The following is a 16197-nucleotide window of genomic DNA, read 5'->3' as shown; positions in this document are numbered from 1 at the left end:
AATACGACTTACCTGTAACCAAAAAGTCATGGGAACACAAAGTGGAAAAAGTTACAGAAAATGAGAAGGTGAAGATCTTGTGGGACTTTTGAATACAGACGGATTGTCATTTGGAACACAACACGCCAGATATCACAGTTATTGAAAACCGAAACGGACAATTTATTGGCATTGCAGTATCAGGAGATGCCAGAGTCGAAGAAAAAGAACTGGGGAAAAAAATCACGAAATATCGCAACCTGGCCATCGAAACTACGTGATTATGGATGAAACATGTCACAGTGATACCCATTGTCATCGGGACACTTGGTACCATGTCCATGAATTTTATAAGATACATCAACTAATTGCAGCTTCCTGCAATAACACCAGCGGAACTGCAAAAAACTGCGCTACTTGGAACATCGTACATCTTAAGAAGGTACTTGGCTGATCCCTAGGACGCTGGCAGCAACCCGTATCAACCATCAGCACCAGTCAATGGTATTTGTGATGCATTTTTGAATGATAAGTTGACTGAGTTTCATGTTTAATGAATAAAAGAGATAATAATAAAAAAATTCCATGGTAGGCAAAGAGTCTCTTGGCTTCTCAGGTTATGCCAAACCAGGGTTAGTTTAACTCAGGGGTCAGCAACCTGTGGCTCTGGAGCCACATGCGGCTCTTTGGACGCTCTGCTGTGGCTCCCTGTCGGGTGATCCCACCACTGGCTGGCCCCGCCCTTCGCCCTCCCCTCCCAGTTACTCCTCGCCTGAGAAGATAAGGGTGACAGCAGGAGATGGAGAAGCGGCCAGGGCAGAGACAGTGAGATACAGAGAGAGTGGGAGAGAGAGAGACATAGAGAGATACAGAGAGAGTGGGAGAGAGAGAGACATAGAGAGATACAGAGAGAGAGGGAGAGAGAGAGACATAGAGAGATAGAGAGAGAGAGGGAGAGAGAGAGACATAGAGAGATACAGAGAGAGTGGGAGAGAGAGAGACATAGAGAGATACAGAGAGAGGGGGAGAGAGAGAGACATAGAGAGATACAGAGAGAGAGGGAGAGAGAGAGACATAGAGAGATACAGAGAGAGAGGGAGAGAGAGAGACATAGAGAGATACAGAGAGAGGGGGAGAGAGAGAGACATAGAGAGATACAGAGAGAGAGGGAGAGAGAGAGCCATAGAGAGATACAGAGAGAGTGGGAGAGAGAGAGCCATAGAGAGATACAGAGAGAGTGGGAGAGAGAGAGACATAGAGAGATACAGAGAGAGTGGGAGAGAGAGAGACATAGAGAGATACAGAGAGAGAGGGAGAGAGAGAGACATAGAGAGATAGAGAGAGAGAGGGAGAGAGAGAGACATAGAGAGAGAGAGAGAGGGAGGGAGAGAGAGAGCCATAGAGAGATACAGAGAGAGTGGGAGAGAGAGAGACATAGAGAGATAGAGAGAGAGAGGGAGAGACGGGGGAGGGAGGGAGGGAGGGAGAGAGAGAGAGAGATGTCAAAAGGATTTTGTGGTTCCCGGTGTTTTTTAATAACTGGTTCTCTGCCCAAATGACCTGCTGGGTAGGCGTGGCTAGGGGGGAGTCATGTGACTGGTGGAAGTGAGTGACATCGAGTTGGCCACGCCCACCCAGGTTTTGTGGCTCCCGGTGTTTTCTTTTCTGTGGGAAATGGGTCCAAATGGCCCTTTGAGTATTTAAGATTGCAGACCCCTGGTTTAACTGATGGTCGTTAATTAGAACACGGTTGGGTTCATGCAACATGCTAAGCTGTCGTTTTAATATCGCTTGTTTGACCGTTTTCATACATGTGCCATCCCATGGTTTACAAAACAGGTTGTCTCTCACACATTCTGCTAAGTTAGAACGTAGTTGCTTGGTGTGACATTGTGTCAAGCTGCGGTCCAGCAGGGGGAAAAAAAGCATGGCAATCTTTAAGGATAACCGAATAACAAACGGCTGTCCAAACTCTTCTTAAAAGCCTCCAGTGTTGGAGCATTCACAACTTCTGGAGGCAAGTCGTTCCAGTGGTTAATTGTTCCAACTGTCAGGAAGTTTCTCCTTAGTTCTAAGTTGCTTCTCTCCTTGATTAGTTTCCACCCGTTGCTTCTTCTTCTACCCTCAGGTGCTTTGGAGAACAGCTTGACTCCCTCTTCTTTGGGGCAGCCCCTGAGATATTGGAAGACTGCTATCATGTCTCCCCTGGTCCTTCTTTTCATTAAACTAGACATACTCGGTTCCTGCAACCGTTCTTCATATATTTTGGCTGGATCTCCAAGATTATTCAATTAACAGATGTTTACAATTGTTAATGTTCACACAATCACACAAACATCATATTTCGTTTCTTCTGGTTGGCAAACCTTCCAGTATATTCTCCTGCATTTTTTTTTTTTTGGACTCCCATGAATTCCTTCGATAGCAATGATAACTAACAATCAGGGGTGAAATTCAGCAAGTTCTGACAGGTTCTGGAGAACTGGTAGTAGAAATTTTGAGCAGTTCAGAGAACCGGCAAATACCACCTCTGGCTGTCCCCAGGAGTGGGGTGGAAATGGAGATTTTGCTTCAGTATTGAAGCGAAGATTTTATCATCCGAATTTAGCAGGGATATAGGCCTATAGTTTTTAATTTGCTGTGGGTCTGTGTCAAGGGTGGGTTCTAATTTTTTTTACTACCAGTTCTGTGGGCGTGGCTTATTTTGTGGGTGTGGCTTGGAGGTCATGTGACTAGGTGGGCGTGGCTAGCTGGTCAGAGTCATTTCTGGAAGGTCATATCGTCACCGCTACCGGCTCGGCCGAACCGGACCGAACCGGGAGGAACCCACCACTGGTCTGTGTCTTCTTTATGAATCAGTGTGATATAAGCCTCAGTCCATGATTGGGGTATTGTTTTATTTATCATTACTTCATTCATAATGTCCAAAAGTGGGAGGCATAAGCATTCTTGTAATGTCTTATAATATTCAACAGGCAAACCATCTTGGTCCTGGTGTCTTTCCATTTTTTTTTTTGTTTCTTAATTGCTTCTGTTAGTTCCATCATTTTATTTTTCCTTTCGTTGACCCTTTGAAATCCAGGCAAAGACACCCATTTAACCCTCATTCATATATGTAAAATGAATTTTTTTTATACCCTTCTACAGAAGGGCTGCTGTTGCTGTGGTGGGTAGGAGAGGATAAGGCGTACAATAAACCGTGCTAGATATTAGCAAAATAACTCCGAGGGATTTTCCCTCCCCAAGATGGGGCCGTAGAAGGAGGGAAGCACATCTTTTAGAAGATGAAATAAAGAAAGGTAAAAAGCAAAACAGCGTGTTAAAAGGAAAGGCCTCAGGCGCTGCTGTTTTGACAAACCAACCTCTCTCATGTGTTTCTCTCTAAACCTCTGAAGAAACATCTATAATGTTGAAACAATTCAGCGTGTTGAGAGGTGGGGGCGGGAGAGGACAGGAAGAATAGATATCTCCCACTTTTGAGAGAGGTCAAGTGAATATTATTTCTTAAACCTTGGGGGAAAAAAACAAGCTTTACAAGGGTTGCCAAGAAAAGAAAGCAAATTTAAAACAAGCCGAAGCCTTCCAAGCAGGGGTGAAATCCAGCAGGTTCTGACAGGTTCTGGAGAACCGGTAGCGGAAATTTTGACTAGTTCGGAGAACCGGCAAATACCACCTCTGGCTGGTCCCAGAGTGGGGAGGGAATGGAGATTTTGCGCTATCCTTCCCCCTGGAGTGGGGAGGGAATGGAGATTTTGCAGTATCCTTCCCCCTGGAGTGGGGTGGGAATGGGGCTTTTGCAGTATCCTTCCCCTGGAGTGGGGTGGGAATGGAGATTTTGCAGTATCCTTCCCCTGGAGTGGGGTGGGAATGGAGATTTTGCAGTATCCTTCCCCTGCCATGCCCACCGAGCCGTGCCCACCAAGCCACACCACGCCCACCAAGCCACGCCCACAGAACTGGTAGTAAAAAAATTTGAATTCCACCACTGCTTCCAAGACCTCTTGGGCAGAAGATTTTTAAAAAGTGCAGAATGCATTTGGTTCACTTGTGCACTTTTCTTATTGTCCGAAGCTGAGGATTGTCTTCAAGGGATGGTCAAAGAAAGTCAACTTATTCGTCATGACAGTGACCAACAATGGAGAGCCAGTTTGATGTAGAGGTTAAGGTGTTGGCCTACAAACCAGGAGATAGTGAGTTGTAGTCTGACTTCAGGCGTGAAAGCCTGCTGGGTGATTTTGAGCCAATCACCAGGAGATGATGAGTTCTAGTCCCACCTTAGGCATGAAAGCCGACTGGATGACTTTGGACCAATCACCAGGGAACTGGGAGTTCTAGTCTCACCTTAGGCATGCAAGCCAGCCAGGAGACTTTGGACCAATCACCAGGAGTCTGCGAGTTCTAGTCCTACCTTAGGCATGAAAGCCAGCCGGGTGACTGTGGACCAATTACCAGGAGACTGGGAGTTCTAGTCCCACCTTAGGCATGAAAGCCAGTTCGGTGACTTTGGACCAATCACCAGAAGACTGGGAGTTCTAGTCCCACCTTCGGCATGCAAGCCAGCCGGGTGACTTTGGACCAATCACCAGGAGTCTGTGAGTTCTAGTCCCACTGTAGATGTACTTTTCAAGATTTAGCTTTATTCTCCTTTTTTAACACGCTTGAATTCGACAACTAAAACCAGCTCTTACATTTTTAGCCATGACATCATAGGAAAAACAACCGTTTGACTTGGTGTCACGACAGGGCACGTCTTAAAGCCACACTAGCTAAAATTTTGTGATGGCACACGGCTGATAAAGGAACAGAAGATGCTCTGTAGGAACAATCTTACATGAAACCAACCGACAGCACGGAGTCTTTTCTGTTACCTGCAAGAGCGGTGTTTTAACCAAGTATGCCAAGCCTTGGACATTTGGAAATTAAGATCAATGGCAACAAATTCCAGAGAAAACAATGCAGAATTCAGACAACAGTGGAGATAATTGTGGGTCAAAAGCTCTATGGTTTCAAAAAGCTAGTTGATTATACCAATAGAAGAGGATGTTTGCAACTCAGGGTTGAACTGTGGAGTCCTTGGTATATAGCTGTTCCCAAAGAGGTTTGTTACCTCCAACTAGTCTGATTTTGATCAACCAACCAACGTGTTTAATTTTGTGCTGCTTAATTATTATTCACTTGGCAGTTCTCAATGAAAGCAGTTCACAAGAAAGTCCAGTTGCCTTTTGGAAAAGCACCTTTGGAAAAGGAAAACATGAAATAAACAGGGAGAACTTTATGAAATTCTCCTGAAAGTGAGAAAGACATCTTGGCTTTGACGGTGTGCAGCAAGATGACAAACCTGCAGGTTAGAGTCGCAAAAAATCCTCGTCTTCTCGAATATTTTACAGGCATTCAGCTTTCATATATAGGCAGTCCCCGTTTAGCAACCACCACTGGGACCTGCAACTTGGTCGTTAACTGAAACAGTGGCTAAGTGAAAAATCGCAAGACCGGCCTTACAATTTCACCCGCGGCAATGCATACTAGCTGCAAATGGTCGCTAGATGAGGACCACCTGTAGGTTGGGAGCAATTCGTTCTGGGAGATAGCAGAAGAAGGAGGGAGACAAAGAAGCGGTGATGATGAAGAGAAAGAACAAAAAAAGAAAAAGAAAGAAAGAAAGGAGGAAAAGGAAGAAAGGAAGGAAGGAGGAAGGAAGGAAAGAAAGAGAGAAAGAGAAAGAAAGAAAGGGAAAGAAAGAAAGAGAAGGAAAAAAGAGAGGAAGGAAGGAAGGAGGAGAGAGGAAGGAGAAAGAAAGAAAGACAAAAGAGGGAAAAGAAGAGAAGGGAGGGAGGGAGAGAGAGAGAGGAAGGAAGGAAGGAGAAAGAAAGGGAGGGAGGAAAGAAAAGAAGGCAGGAAGGAAGGAAAGAGAAAGAGAGAAAGAGAAAGAGAAAGAAAGAAAGAAAAAGAAAGAAAGAAGGAAGGAATGAAAGAGGAAGAGAGAAAGAGAAAGGAAGGAAGGAAGAGAAATGAAGGAAGGAGGAGAGAGAAAGAAAGAAGGAAGGAAGGAAGGAAGGAAGGAAAGAGGAAGAGAGAAAGAGAAAGGAAGGAAGGAAGAAAGAGAAAGGAAGGAAGGAGGAGAGAGAGAAAGAAAGAAGGAAGGAAGGGAAAGAGGAAGAGAGAAAGAGAAAGAAAGAAAGAGAACGGAGGGAAGGAAGGAAGAGAGACGAAGGAAGGAGAAAGAAAGAAAGACAGAAAGACAGAAAGAAAGAGAAGGGAGGGAGGGAGAGAGAAAGGAAGGAAGGAAGGAAGGAGAAAGGGAGGGAGGGAGGGAGGGAGGAAGGATCACACTCCGGGTTTCTGGAGAAGTCTGCTCCTGATGTTTGAGAGGCTCGCTCTGTGCCATGATTCCTTGTGGCCACACGATGGCGCTCAGCTGACGAGTATCCGCAGGGAAAGGCTCCTGACTTCAAAGAAAAGGGGGAAAAACTGGATTTTAAAAGGACCGAAGAGCCCTTCCAGTTCTGCCTGGTAAAATGGTTTTGCTTTTATGGGAGACAGAGATACAAAAGAGAGCAGGGGTTTTTTTTTTCTCCTCATGCCCCTCTAGGGCGAGATTGAGTGGCCCAACTCTGAAACCAATCTTGGCATTCCTCAGGAACTATTTTGTGGCCATTTGCCAGTAATCAGGCACCCATCCCTAGTTTACTTCTCTCTGTGTGTGTTTTTTTCCTTGCATTATTTCTTGGTTTGCATTGGGCTTGCCCCCTCTCTCCTCTGCCACCCCTGAGTGTGTGTGTACCCCTCCTCGCTTCTCACAATTGCAATTCCCCATAACACACCAGGCAGGGAATTTCTCAGAACATTGGCAGTAGAAAGGGTGTTGGCCCTTTCACCCACTACAATCCACCCGTTGCAAGTAGATTTTGGGTTGCAAGAAAATTGCCCGGCTAACCCTCCCAGAAACAAGACCTTTTGCCTGCAAATTTCCCCCCAAGTAGAGTTGCTAGGAAAGGGTCTGGCTGAGTCCACGATTAAAAACCAACATTAAAGATCGCAAATGCAAGGAGAAAGGGGAGACGGGGCCCTTTTCAAGTGCGTTGCCCACACCTCACAGTAAAAAAAAAAAATAGGTTGGGATTTGAAGCCACTGGGGTCCTGGTTGCCATCTTCACTTTTTTGATCTCACACACACACACACACACAAACACACACTCCTGAGGACATACCTGGAGCAAAGTTTCTTTATAAATTTCATTGGAATTAACCAGTGGCAAATAAATGTTGCTATTGAAGCCAAAAAGCAGGTTCCCAGATCGCTTTTGTGGCATTAATCGCTGTAGATAAGCAATCTCACTCACAAAGGGTTGCACAACAAGCTGCTATTAGAAACGCAATTACAGACTCCAGTTGAGGCTAGTTGCAAAGCTTTAGAAGTATGTCTGTGTGTGTGTCTGTCTATCATCTCTCTCCCCCCTCTCACTATTATTACTATCTATCTATCTATCTATCTATCTATCTATCTATCTATCTATCCATCCATCCATCCATCCTCTATCATTTATTCACTCTCTATTAGATATCTATCTATCTTCTATCATTTATTCACTCTCTATCTATCTATCTATCTATCTATCTATCATCTATCTATCTATCTATCTATCTATCTATCTATCTATCTATCTATCCTCTATCATTTATTCACTCTCTATTACATATCTATCTATCTATCTATCTATCTATCTATCTATCTATCTATCTATCATCTATCTATCTATCTTCTATCATTTATTCACTCTCTATTAGATATCTATCATCTATCATTATTTATCTATCTATCTATCTATATCATCTATCTATATCTTATCTGTCTGTGTGTATCTGTCTATCCATTTGTCCATCCATCCATCCATCCATCCATCCATCCATCCATCCATCCATCCTCTATAATTTATTCACTCTATCTATCTTCTATCATTATCTATCTATCTATCTATCTATCTATCTATCTATCTATCTATCTATCTATCTACCTACCTATCTATCTCTATCATCTATCTATATCTTATCTGTCTGTATCTATCTATCAATTTGTCCATTTATCTATCTATCTGTCTGTCTGTCTGTCTGTCTATCTATCTATCTATCTATCTATCTATCATCTATCTATATTATATCTGTCTGTCTATGTATCTATCTATCCATTTGTCCGTCAATCCATCCATCCCATCCATCCATCCATCCATCCATCCATCCATCCATCTATCTATCTATCTATATCACCTATCTATCTTTAACAGCTCTGGAAAAGATAGAACAATCTGTGGCACTTTCTTTCTTAAATTTTCCAAAAAAGCTTTCTCCAGTTCAAAAAAATATTAAAAATTCTCCAGTTGGGTCTAGTCATCTTGCTTATTGATACCTTTAAAAAACATCCAACAATATGGGCTCTCATGCCTAAGGTGGGACTAGAACTCCCAGTCTCCTGGTGATTGGCCCAAAGTCAGCCAACTGGCTTTCATGGCTAAGGCGAGACTTGAACTCACTGACTCCCGTTTTCTAGACTGGTGCTTTAACCACTGGATCAAACTGGAGATAGATAGATAGATAGATAGATAGATAGATAGATAGATAGATAGATAGATAGATAGACAGACAGATAGATAGATAGATACATGAAGGTACCCATCATGGCTTGTATTAGACACTTACGTATGTCGGAAGCCGGCTGGGAAGGTCATAACTGGCAGGCACGATGCCCTGGCCAGGATGCTACAAGCATTGTAAATAATGCTGGTTGCCAGGCACCTTGAATGTTGATCATGTAACCATGGGGATGGTGCAATTGTTATTAAGGGCAAGGACCAGGGGTGAAATGTAAAATGTGTTACTACCAGTTCTGTGGGCGTGGCTTGGTGGGGGAGGTAATGTGACTGGGTGGGCGTGGCCAAGTTTTGTTTTTTTTTAACTTTTCAAAGCATTTTTTCTAATGCTTTGAAAAGCCTCTCTGCTGATCAGGCAACTCAGCTGGGATCGTCAGAGACTTTTCAAAGCATTTTTTTTAACCACCTCTTCGGCCAAGAGGTTGCAGACAAAAATGCTTTGAAAAGCCTCTGAGGATCCCAGCTGAGCCGCGCGATCATCAGAGGCTTTTTTTTTTAACTTTTAAAAGCATTTTTTCGTAGGAAGAGATTGTAGAAAAAATGCTTTTAAAAGTAAAAAAAAAAAGCCTTTGATGATCGTGCGACTCAGCTGAGCATGGTGGGGCGGCACAGGGATTTTTGCTACCGGTTCTCCGAACCACCCGCTGCCATCGCTACTGGATCGGGTGATCTGGTCCGAACCGGGAGCATTTCACCCCTGGCAAGGACCCGGCATAAGTCATTGAGTTCAGTGGAACTGTCACTTTGAACAGTTGCTAAACGAATGATTGTCAGTCAAGGACTCTCTGGGGTGGATCTCCAGCTAATCTGGGAGCAAATGTACAAGGAGTTTTGAGCCTTCTCTCCTTTCCGGTTCATGCAAACTCTTTCAAGATCATCAGTGACTCCAAGCCTCGATCCGACAAATTCACACAGCTCTTCATTTCCCAGAACAACCCAGATACCATCACACGGGAGTGGGATTCAAAGAATTTAACAACCGGTTCTCTGCCCTAATGACTGGCTGGATGGGCGTGGCCATGGTGGGTGTGGCCAGGGGATGTGACAGGCAGCACTTGGCCTCCTGTACCCCCCTGGGGGCAAAAATGGGCCGCAGGGAAGCCACGATGCACCCCCCGTGCCCTGTTTTGGGCCTAGTAGGCCTCCCTGCAGCCTCCTGGGAGCAAAAACGGGGCGCGTGGGGACTTCTGGAAGGGGCAGGGAGGGGCAGAGCCAGCCAGCATTTTAACAACTGGTTCAGCCAAAGTGGAACGAACCGGTTGAATCCCACTCCTGCCATCACAAGCCAATATGGGGATCCCCGAATAGGATGTGATCCCCAAAATCATGCCTGTCCTTCAACCAAGGGAGCCTCTTCTCTTCCAAAATGGACAGGTTAAGAAGCTGGTCGAAGGGTAGTCTGGAAGGAAAAAAATGAGAATGTGGATTTTTCCCCCTCCCCCACCCCCGACATGAACTCAATTTTCAGCATCGAAAATAAATTTGCAGGCCGAATGTGAACCCTGAATGTTAAGCGTCTGTTCCTGAGACATATTTAGCGCTTGGCTTTTCTTGGTTGCTCTGAGGGGGGGGGCGAGAGGAGAAAACGAAAACAAATTACCCCAAAATCAAAAATCCCTGATTTCACTTAGTTGGTTTGCATGGGGAAAAGGACTTTTTCAGGATTTCAGGCAGGTTGGGGTGGGGGATAGCCGTAAACGTTGGGGACCACTGTTATAGGGTCTCCTGCTTGAGCTTGTCTATAAGACCTCTAAAATCCCTTCCAGCTCTATTCTGATTGACTTATTTCCTGTGCAAAATCGTTCAGGAGGCCCTGAACAAGCCAAGCCAAGTCTAGCGCAAGACGTTCATAAGACTTTCTATTCTTTTTAGGAGGTGGAGGAGGAGTGGGAAACAGGGTCACATCAAGGTAACCTGAGAGCTCGGAGGAGGAAGAGGGAATGGAGCTGGCAGAGAGAGAGAGAGAGAGAGAGAGAGAGAGAGGGAGGGAGGGAGGGAGGGAGGGAGAGAGAGAGAGAGAGAGAGGCGGAGCCTGGGCCATCCGTCAGCCCTCAGATGGAGAGTCAACAGCCCCCAGGTCTGGAGATGGCTGATGAGGAGGAGGAGGAACAGCTGGGTCCAGTGCCTGACGCGCCGATGCGCAGAAGGCAGAGGAGAGGAGAGCAGTGGAAATCTATGGGCCGGTCCTTGGGATGGAAGAGCCACTGCTGCTAGTGAAGCCCCACCCTATCTCTGGGGATAAAAGGCAGGGGGTGGAGATGAATAGATGTGGCAGACAACTGTTCATCTCCCAGACCGGCGGACATGTTAGCCTGAGAGAGAAACTTATTTTCCTGGGGCTGCTGGCGCTCCTAATAAAAGAACTGTTGCTTCAACAGGAGCCTGGATAGCTCTGCAGACTAAAGCACTGTAATTTAACACCAGCTGTCTGCAATTAAAGTAAGTTCGAATCTCACCAGGCTCAAGGTTGACTCAGCCTTCCATCCTTTCTAAGGTAGGTAAATTGAGGACCCAGTTTGTGGGGGCAATAAGATGACTTTGTATAAAATATACAAAAGAATGAAGGCTATTGCTTAACGCACTGTAAGCCGCCCCGAGTCTCCGGAGAAGGGCGGCATATAAATCAAATTAAAAAAAAAAAAAAAACTACAGAGGGTTTGTCGTGTTTGGGGAGCTGGGTCAGAATTCTGACGCTTCCCGGAGACCCGCCACGTACCGGTGCCTTTATTGCGAAGCCGATCAGTTCTTCTCCAAGCTGCTTTTCCCAATGCTCTGAATCCTTAACTCGAAGGGACAATCGGCACTCCCAGCTGCCAGACGCAATGCCTGCGGTGGGTCTGGGCTGCTGTTGATCACGGCGAACCTTTCACCGAACAGGCTGTTCTCTTCCCCAAATCCAGATCTTCCCCCCCCTCCCCTCCCCTCCCCTGATGTTCTGCCACAGGCGAGGCCGCCAGGAAACTTACTTCGTCGCCCGGCCTTAATGAGCGGAGACAGTGTGCCATTGTGGGAGGCTCCGGCGGCCCTGCCTGATTGATTCCTGTTTATTATCTATTAAGAACAGTCGGATAGTTTGGGTAACACATCAATTCATCAAATGGCACCATCATGCAAATTCCCTAATAAAAACATTTTACTCGTAAATGGTCCCGAACTAATTAACTAAAGTGTTAATTAAAGTGCGGCAGACAGGGATTGTAATCAAGACGTGAGGCTTTATCCATCTTCGGGGTTATTGATAACATCCTTGGCTCATTGATTGATTGGGACTTTCGGCTGTCGAGAAGCAACAGGGATGGATGGGTGGAGAGACGGGAGAGGGAGAAGCGGAGGAGAGGAAGAAGGAGAAGGAGAAGGAGAAGGAGGAGGACCAGAGGACAGAGGAAAAGGAAAGTTTGGGGCTATAGAAGGTGACGTTGGGGAGAAAGGAGCAACTCGGGGAGGATGTTGAGTGAAAAGTATCGGGAGTCCTCGCCTTATGAATTTCAGAATTTCCATTGCTATGCCAGGTAGTTGTTAAGTGAGTCATGGCTGGTTTTACGACCATTTTTGCCACAGTTGTTAAGACAACCATTGCAGTTGTTAAGTGAATTGTAGGAGAGGACCAGTCTGATTAGCCAGAAACTAATCAAAGAGAGAAGCAACCTAGAACTAAGGATAAATTTCCTAACAGTGAGAACAATTCATCAGTGGAACAACTTGCCTCCAGAAGCTGTGGGCGCTCCATCACTGGAGGATTTTAAGAAGAGATTGGACAGCCATTTGTTGGAAATGGCCTAGGACAGGGCTGTCAAACTCAAGGTCAAATCCGGCCTGCAGGGTGCTCAGATCTGGCCCATGGGGCTGCCCCGGAAGCAACAAAGGACCGGCCTGCGATGCCTCTGCCAACGAAAATGGAGCCTGGGAAGGCTGCATGCGGCCCTCCCGACCTCCGTTTTCACTGGAAGAGGGTTGCAGGGGCCCCTCACAGCCGAAAACAGAGCTCGGGAGCCCATTTTCACTGACAGAGCACTTGGGCACTCTGTGCCCCTGATATGAGTGATGCCGAGCTGGCCACGCCCACCCTGGCAACACACAACCCTGATGCTGCCCTCAATGAAATCAGTGGTTGACACCCCTGGTATACGATCTCTTGCCTGAGCAGCGGTTGGGCTAGAACAGCAGTCACCAACTGGTCCACGAGGAAATTTTGAAGGTCTGCATAAAAATTATTTGCGCGCGCATGGGCAAACCGGTAGCAAACTAAATTGAAACCCATTACTGGACGGGGGGATAGATGATAAATAGATAGATAGATAGATAGATAGATAGATAGATAGATAGATGATAGATGGATGGATGGATGGATGGATGATAGATGGATGGATGATAGATAGATAGATAGATAGATAGATGGATGGATGGATGGATGGATGGATGATAGATAGATAGATAGATAGATAGATAGATAGATAGATAGATAGATAGATGGATGCATGAATGGATGGATGATAGATGGATGGATGGAATCGATGGATGGATAATGGATGGATGGATGGATGGATGGATGATAGATAGATAGATATAGATGATGGATGGATGGATGATAGATGGATGATAGATAGATAGATAGATAGATAGATAGATAGATAGATGATAGATGAATGGATGGATGGATGGATGGATGGATGGATGATTGATAGATGGATGCATAAATGGATGGATGGATGATGGATGGATGATAGATAGATAGATAGATAGATAGATAGATAGATAGATAGATGATGATGGATGGATGATGGATGGATGGATGGATGAGAGATAGATAGATAGATAAAATAGATAGATAGATAGATAGATAGATAGATAGATAGATAGATAGATAGATGATAGATGGATGGATGGATGATGGATGGATGGATGGATGATAGATAGATAGATAGATAGATAGATAGATAGATAGATAGATAGATAGAGAGAGAGAGAGAGAGAGAGAGATGATGGATGGAAGATAGATAGATAGATAGATAGATAGATAGATAGATAGATAGATAGATAGATAGATGATAGATGATAGATAGATAGATGATAGATAGATAGGAATGATACTTTGATTAACCAGGATAAGATGGATGGGTGGGGGGGAACCTTAAGTTCTTCAGAAGCCTTCATAGGATGAGATATTATGGAAAGCAGGAGAAGAAACAGAAAGCCTGAAATCTAGGCCAGATACTTCAGTCACTTTTGCATTCTGCAGTTATTTTTAAGATGAAAATTAGAGATTAAACACATCCATTAGTCGTAATAAAAACCCAACATTCAGGGACAAAGAAAAACAAGAGTTAGTTTAATCCCGCCTGCCAGGGAGGAAGATGCCAGAACTCCTGGGATGTTTTGAGAGTCAGAGAGTTTGCCCCCATTTCTTTGGGTCCATTTGAGTTTGTCTTTGTTTAAACTGGATGCCACACAATTAGGATTATTTTTTAAACCTCTGCATGCTGACCTCAAGAAAACGACAACAACACTAATAACAACGAGCAGAACCTGACAAGTTTTTGGTTAAGCATCTATTTGAGTGTGCTGGTTGTTATCTTCTCATAAGAAAGCACGGAAGCGCAGTGGAAATTGTGATAAATGAAGGGGAGATAATGGGGAGAGTCCTGTCACCGATGCAAAGCCCAGGGAGAGAGTTAAGGATGGAGGCAAATCTTGATCAAGCCCAGAGGTAAAAGGACCGTCCTTTCGGGATGCAATTAAACTGGCTAGTAGAAAAGAGCTGGAAATTTAATAGAAGAAATGATCAATTAACACTGAAAGATACTTAATTAAAAGGAGCAGTGCTGGTAGGGAAAAGAGAACAGAGGAAGGAAGGGAAGGAGGAAAAAAGGGAGGGAAGGAAGGAAGGAGGGAGGGTGGGTGGGTGGGAGGAAGGAGAAAGAGGAAGGAAGGAGAAAGAGGGAGGGAGGAAAAAAGGAGGGAGGGAGAGGGAGGGAGGAAATGGGGAGGGAGGAAGGAAGGGAGGAAGGAGGGAGGGAGGGAAGGAAGAGGGAGGGAGGGAGGAGAAAGGGAGGGAGGAAAAAAGGAGGGAGGAAGAGAGGAAGCAGGAAGAGAGGAGGGAAGGGGGGAGGGGGAGGAAAGGAAGGAGAAAGAGGGAGGAAGGAAAAAAGGAAGGAGGGAGGAAGGAAGGAAAGAAGGAAGGAATGTCTCCCTTATATCATGATTTCCAAGTTGAGATTCCAGTTCTTGATCTGCCAGTCTATTAAGACTGGGGTGTGTATAGATCAAAGAACCAAAATGGTGGACACAAGCATGCAATCAAATCCCTTCCTTCCTTCCTTCCTTCCTTCCTTCCTTCCTTCCTTCCTTCCTTCCTTCCTCTTATTCAACACACATTAAAAAAAAATAACCACCCTCTTAATTTTTTTTAAATTCTTCCCTGGTACTCCATGTGGTAGCGGGTCAAAAAACAACGTGATGGCACATAATCCACGAAGTGTATGACTCCGTATGTATTGTATGCCTGCGTATACATTTTTAAACTTTCTGCTGGTTAATGACCACAATAAAATGATTTATTTATACACATTTTTAAACAGTGGGATAAGTTTCCGCATCGACACACTTCTGCCTGGGCACCAGAACCAAACCCAGTTCCACAGGCTTGGCAGATGCTGTTACACCATTCCATATATTTTTCTCTTAACCAGGGCTAAAAATGCTTTTCTGGTGCTTTTTAAATATTAAAATATTCATACCACAAATTACAACTGGAAGAAACAGACCATAATGCACTGATAGGTTTTCTTTCTTTTTCTTTCTTTCTTTCCTTCTTTCTTTCTTTCTTTCTTTTCTCTTTCTTTTCTTTCTTTCTTTCTTTCTTTCTTTCTTTCTTTCTTTCTTCCTTCCTTCCTTCCTTCCTTCCTCTTTCTTTCTTTCTCTTTCTTTCTTTCCTTTCTTTCTTTTCTCTTTCTTTTCTTTCTTTCTCTTTCTTTCTTTTCTCTTTCTTTCTTTTCTTTCTCTTTCTTTCTCTTTCTTTCTTTTCTCTCTCTCTCTCTCTCTCTCTCTCACTCCCTCCCTCCCTTCCTTCCTTCCTTTCTTCCTTTCTGACTAAGGAACAAGGGTTTCCCCCACTTCTGGTCCAAAATATTTATCGCTACATCACACTGGTTCCTTTATACATATGACGATTGACTGATTAATTGATGGATTAATCGATTGATGGAGTTCCATTTCTGTTCAACATGGAGCTCTGTTCCCGATTGGAGGGGCGGTTGCATTTCCCAGGTGAAACTCCTTCCGAATCCGGTGTTTGGCTTATGTGAGCAAACTTGTCATTAAATTTAACCAAGGAAAACAACCATACTGGGCCTTCCATTGATCGAGGCCTGGCGCATGTGAGGTTTGTAAGCAAGTTAATTAACCTGAATCAAAGGGGTGAATTTAATGTGGTTTTGTTAATCTGTGTTAAGCCCCCTGTGTAGACGTACTCTAAGCAGATCAAAAGTGCCTTTTCTTTCCTATCCCTCTCTCTGAAGTAGAGGGGGTTTTATTCCAAAAATCACTCTGTTTAGAAGGTAGGTGAGGACTCAGGTGGTTT

General features: G+C 44.6%; 1 protein-coding gene across 2 annotated transcripts in view; it reads right to left on the bottom strand.

The window, feature by feature from the left end:
- Positions 1 to 8732, bottom strand: part of LOC117677664 (cornifelin homolog) — a 29548-nt gene extending 20816 nt beyond the window's left edge. Inside the window, exon 1 of one of the 2 annotated variants that reach the window (XM_034438005.3) lies at positions 8671 to 8732. In XM_034438005.3, coding sequence (XP_034293896.1) covers positions 8671 to 8699 — 29 coding nt within the window. In that variant the 5' untranslated portion in view covers positions 8700 to 8732. Of the gene's footprint in view, positions 1 to 12; positions 31 to 8670 lie in introns of those variants that run through there. The other variant, XM_060693862.2, reaches the window with a different exon arrangement.
- Positions 8733 to 16197: the final 7465 nt, after the last annotated feature.

Source organism: Pantherophis guttatus, chromosome 10, assembly GCF_059756535.1.
Source record: "Pantherophis guttatus breed Tessera chromosome 10, ASM5975653v1, whole genome shotgun sequence".
Taxonomy (NCBI): domain Eukaryota; kingdom Metazoa; phylum Chordata; class Lepidosauria; order Squamata; family Colubridae; genus Pantherophis; species Pantherophis guttatus.
This window is presented reverse-complemented; position numbering and strand designations above follow the sequence as displayed.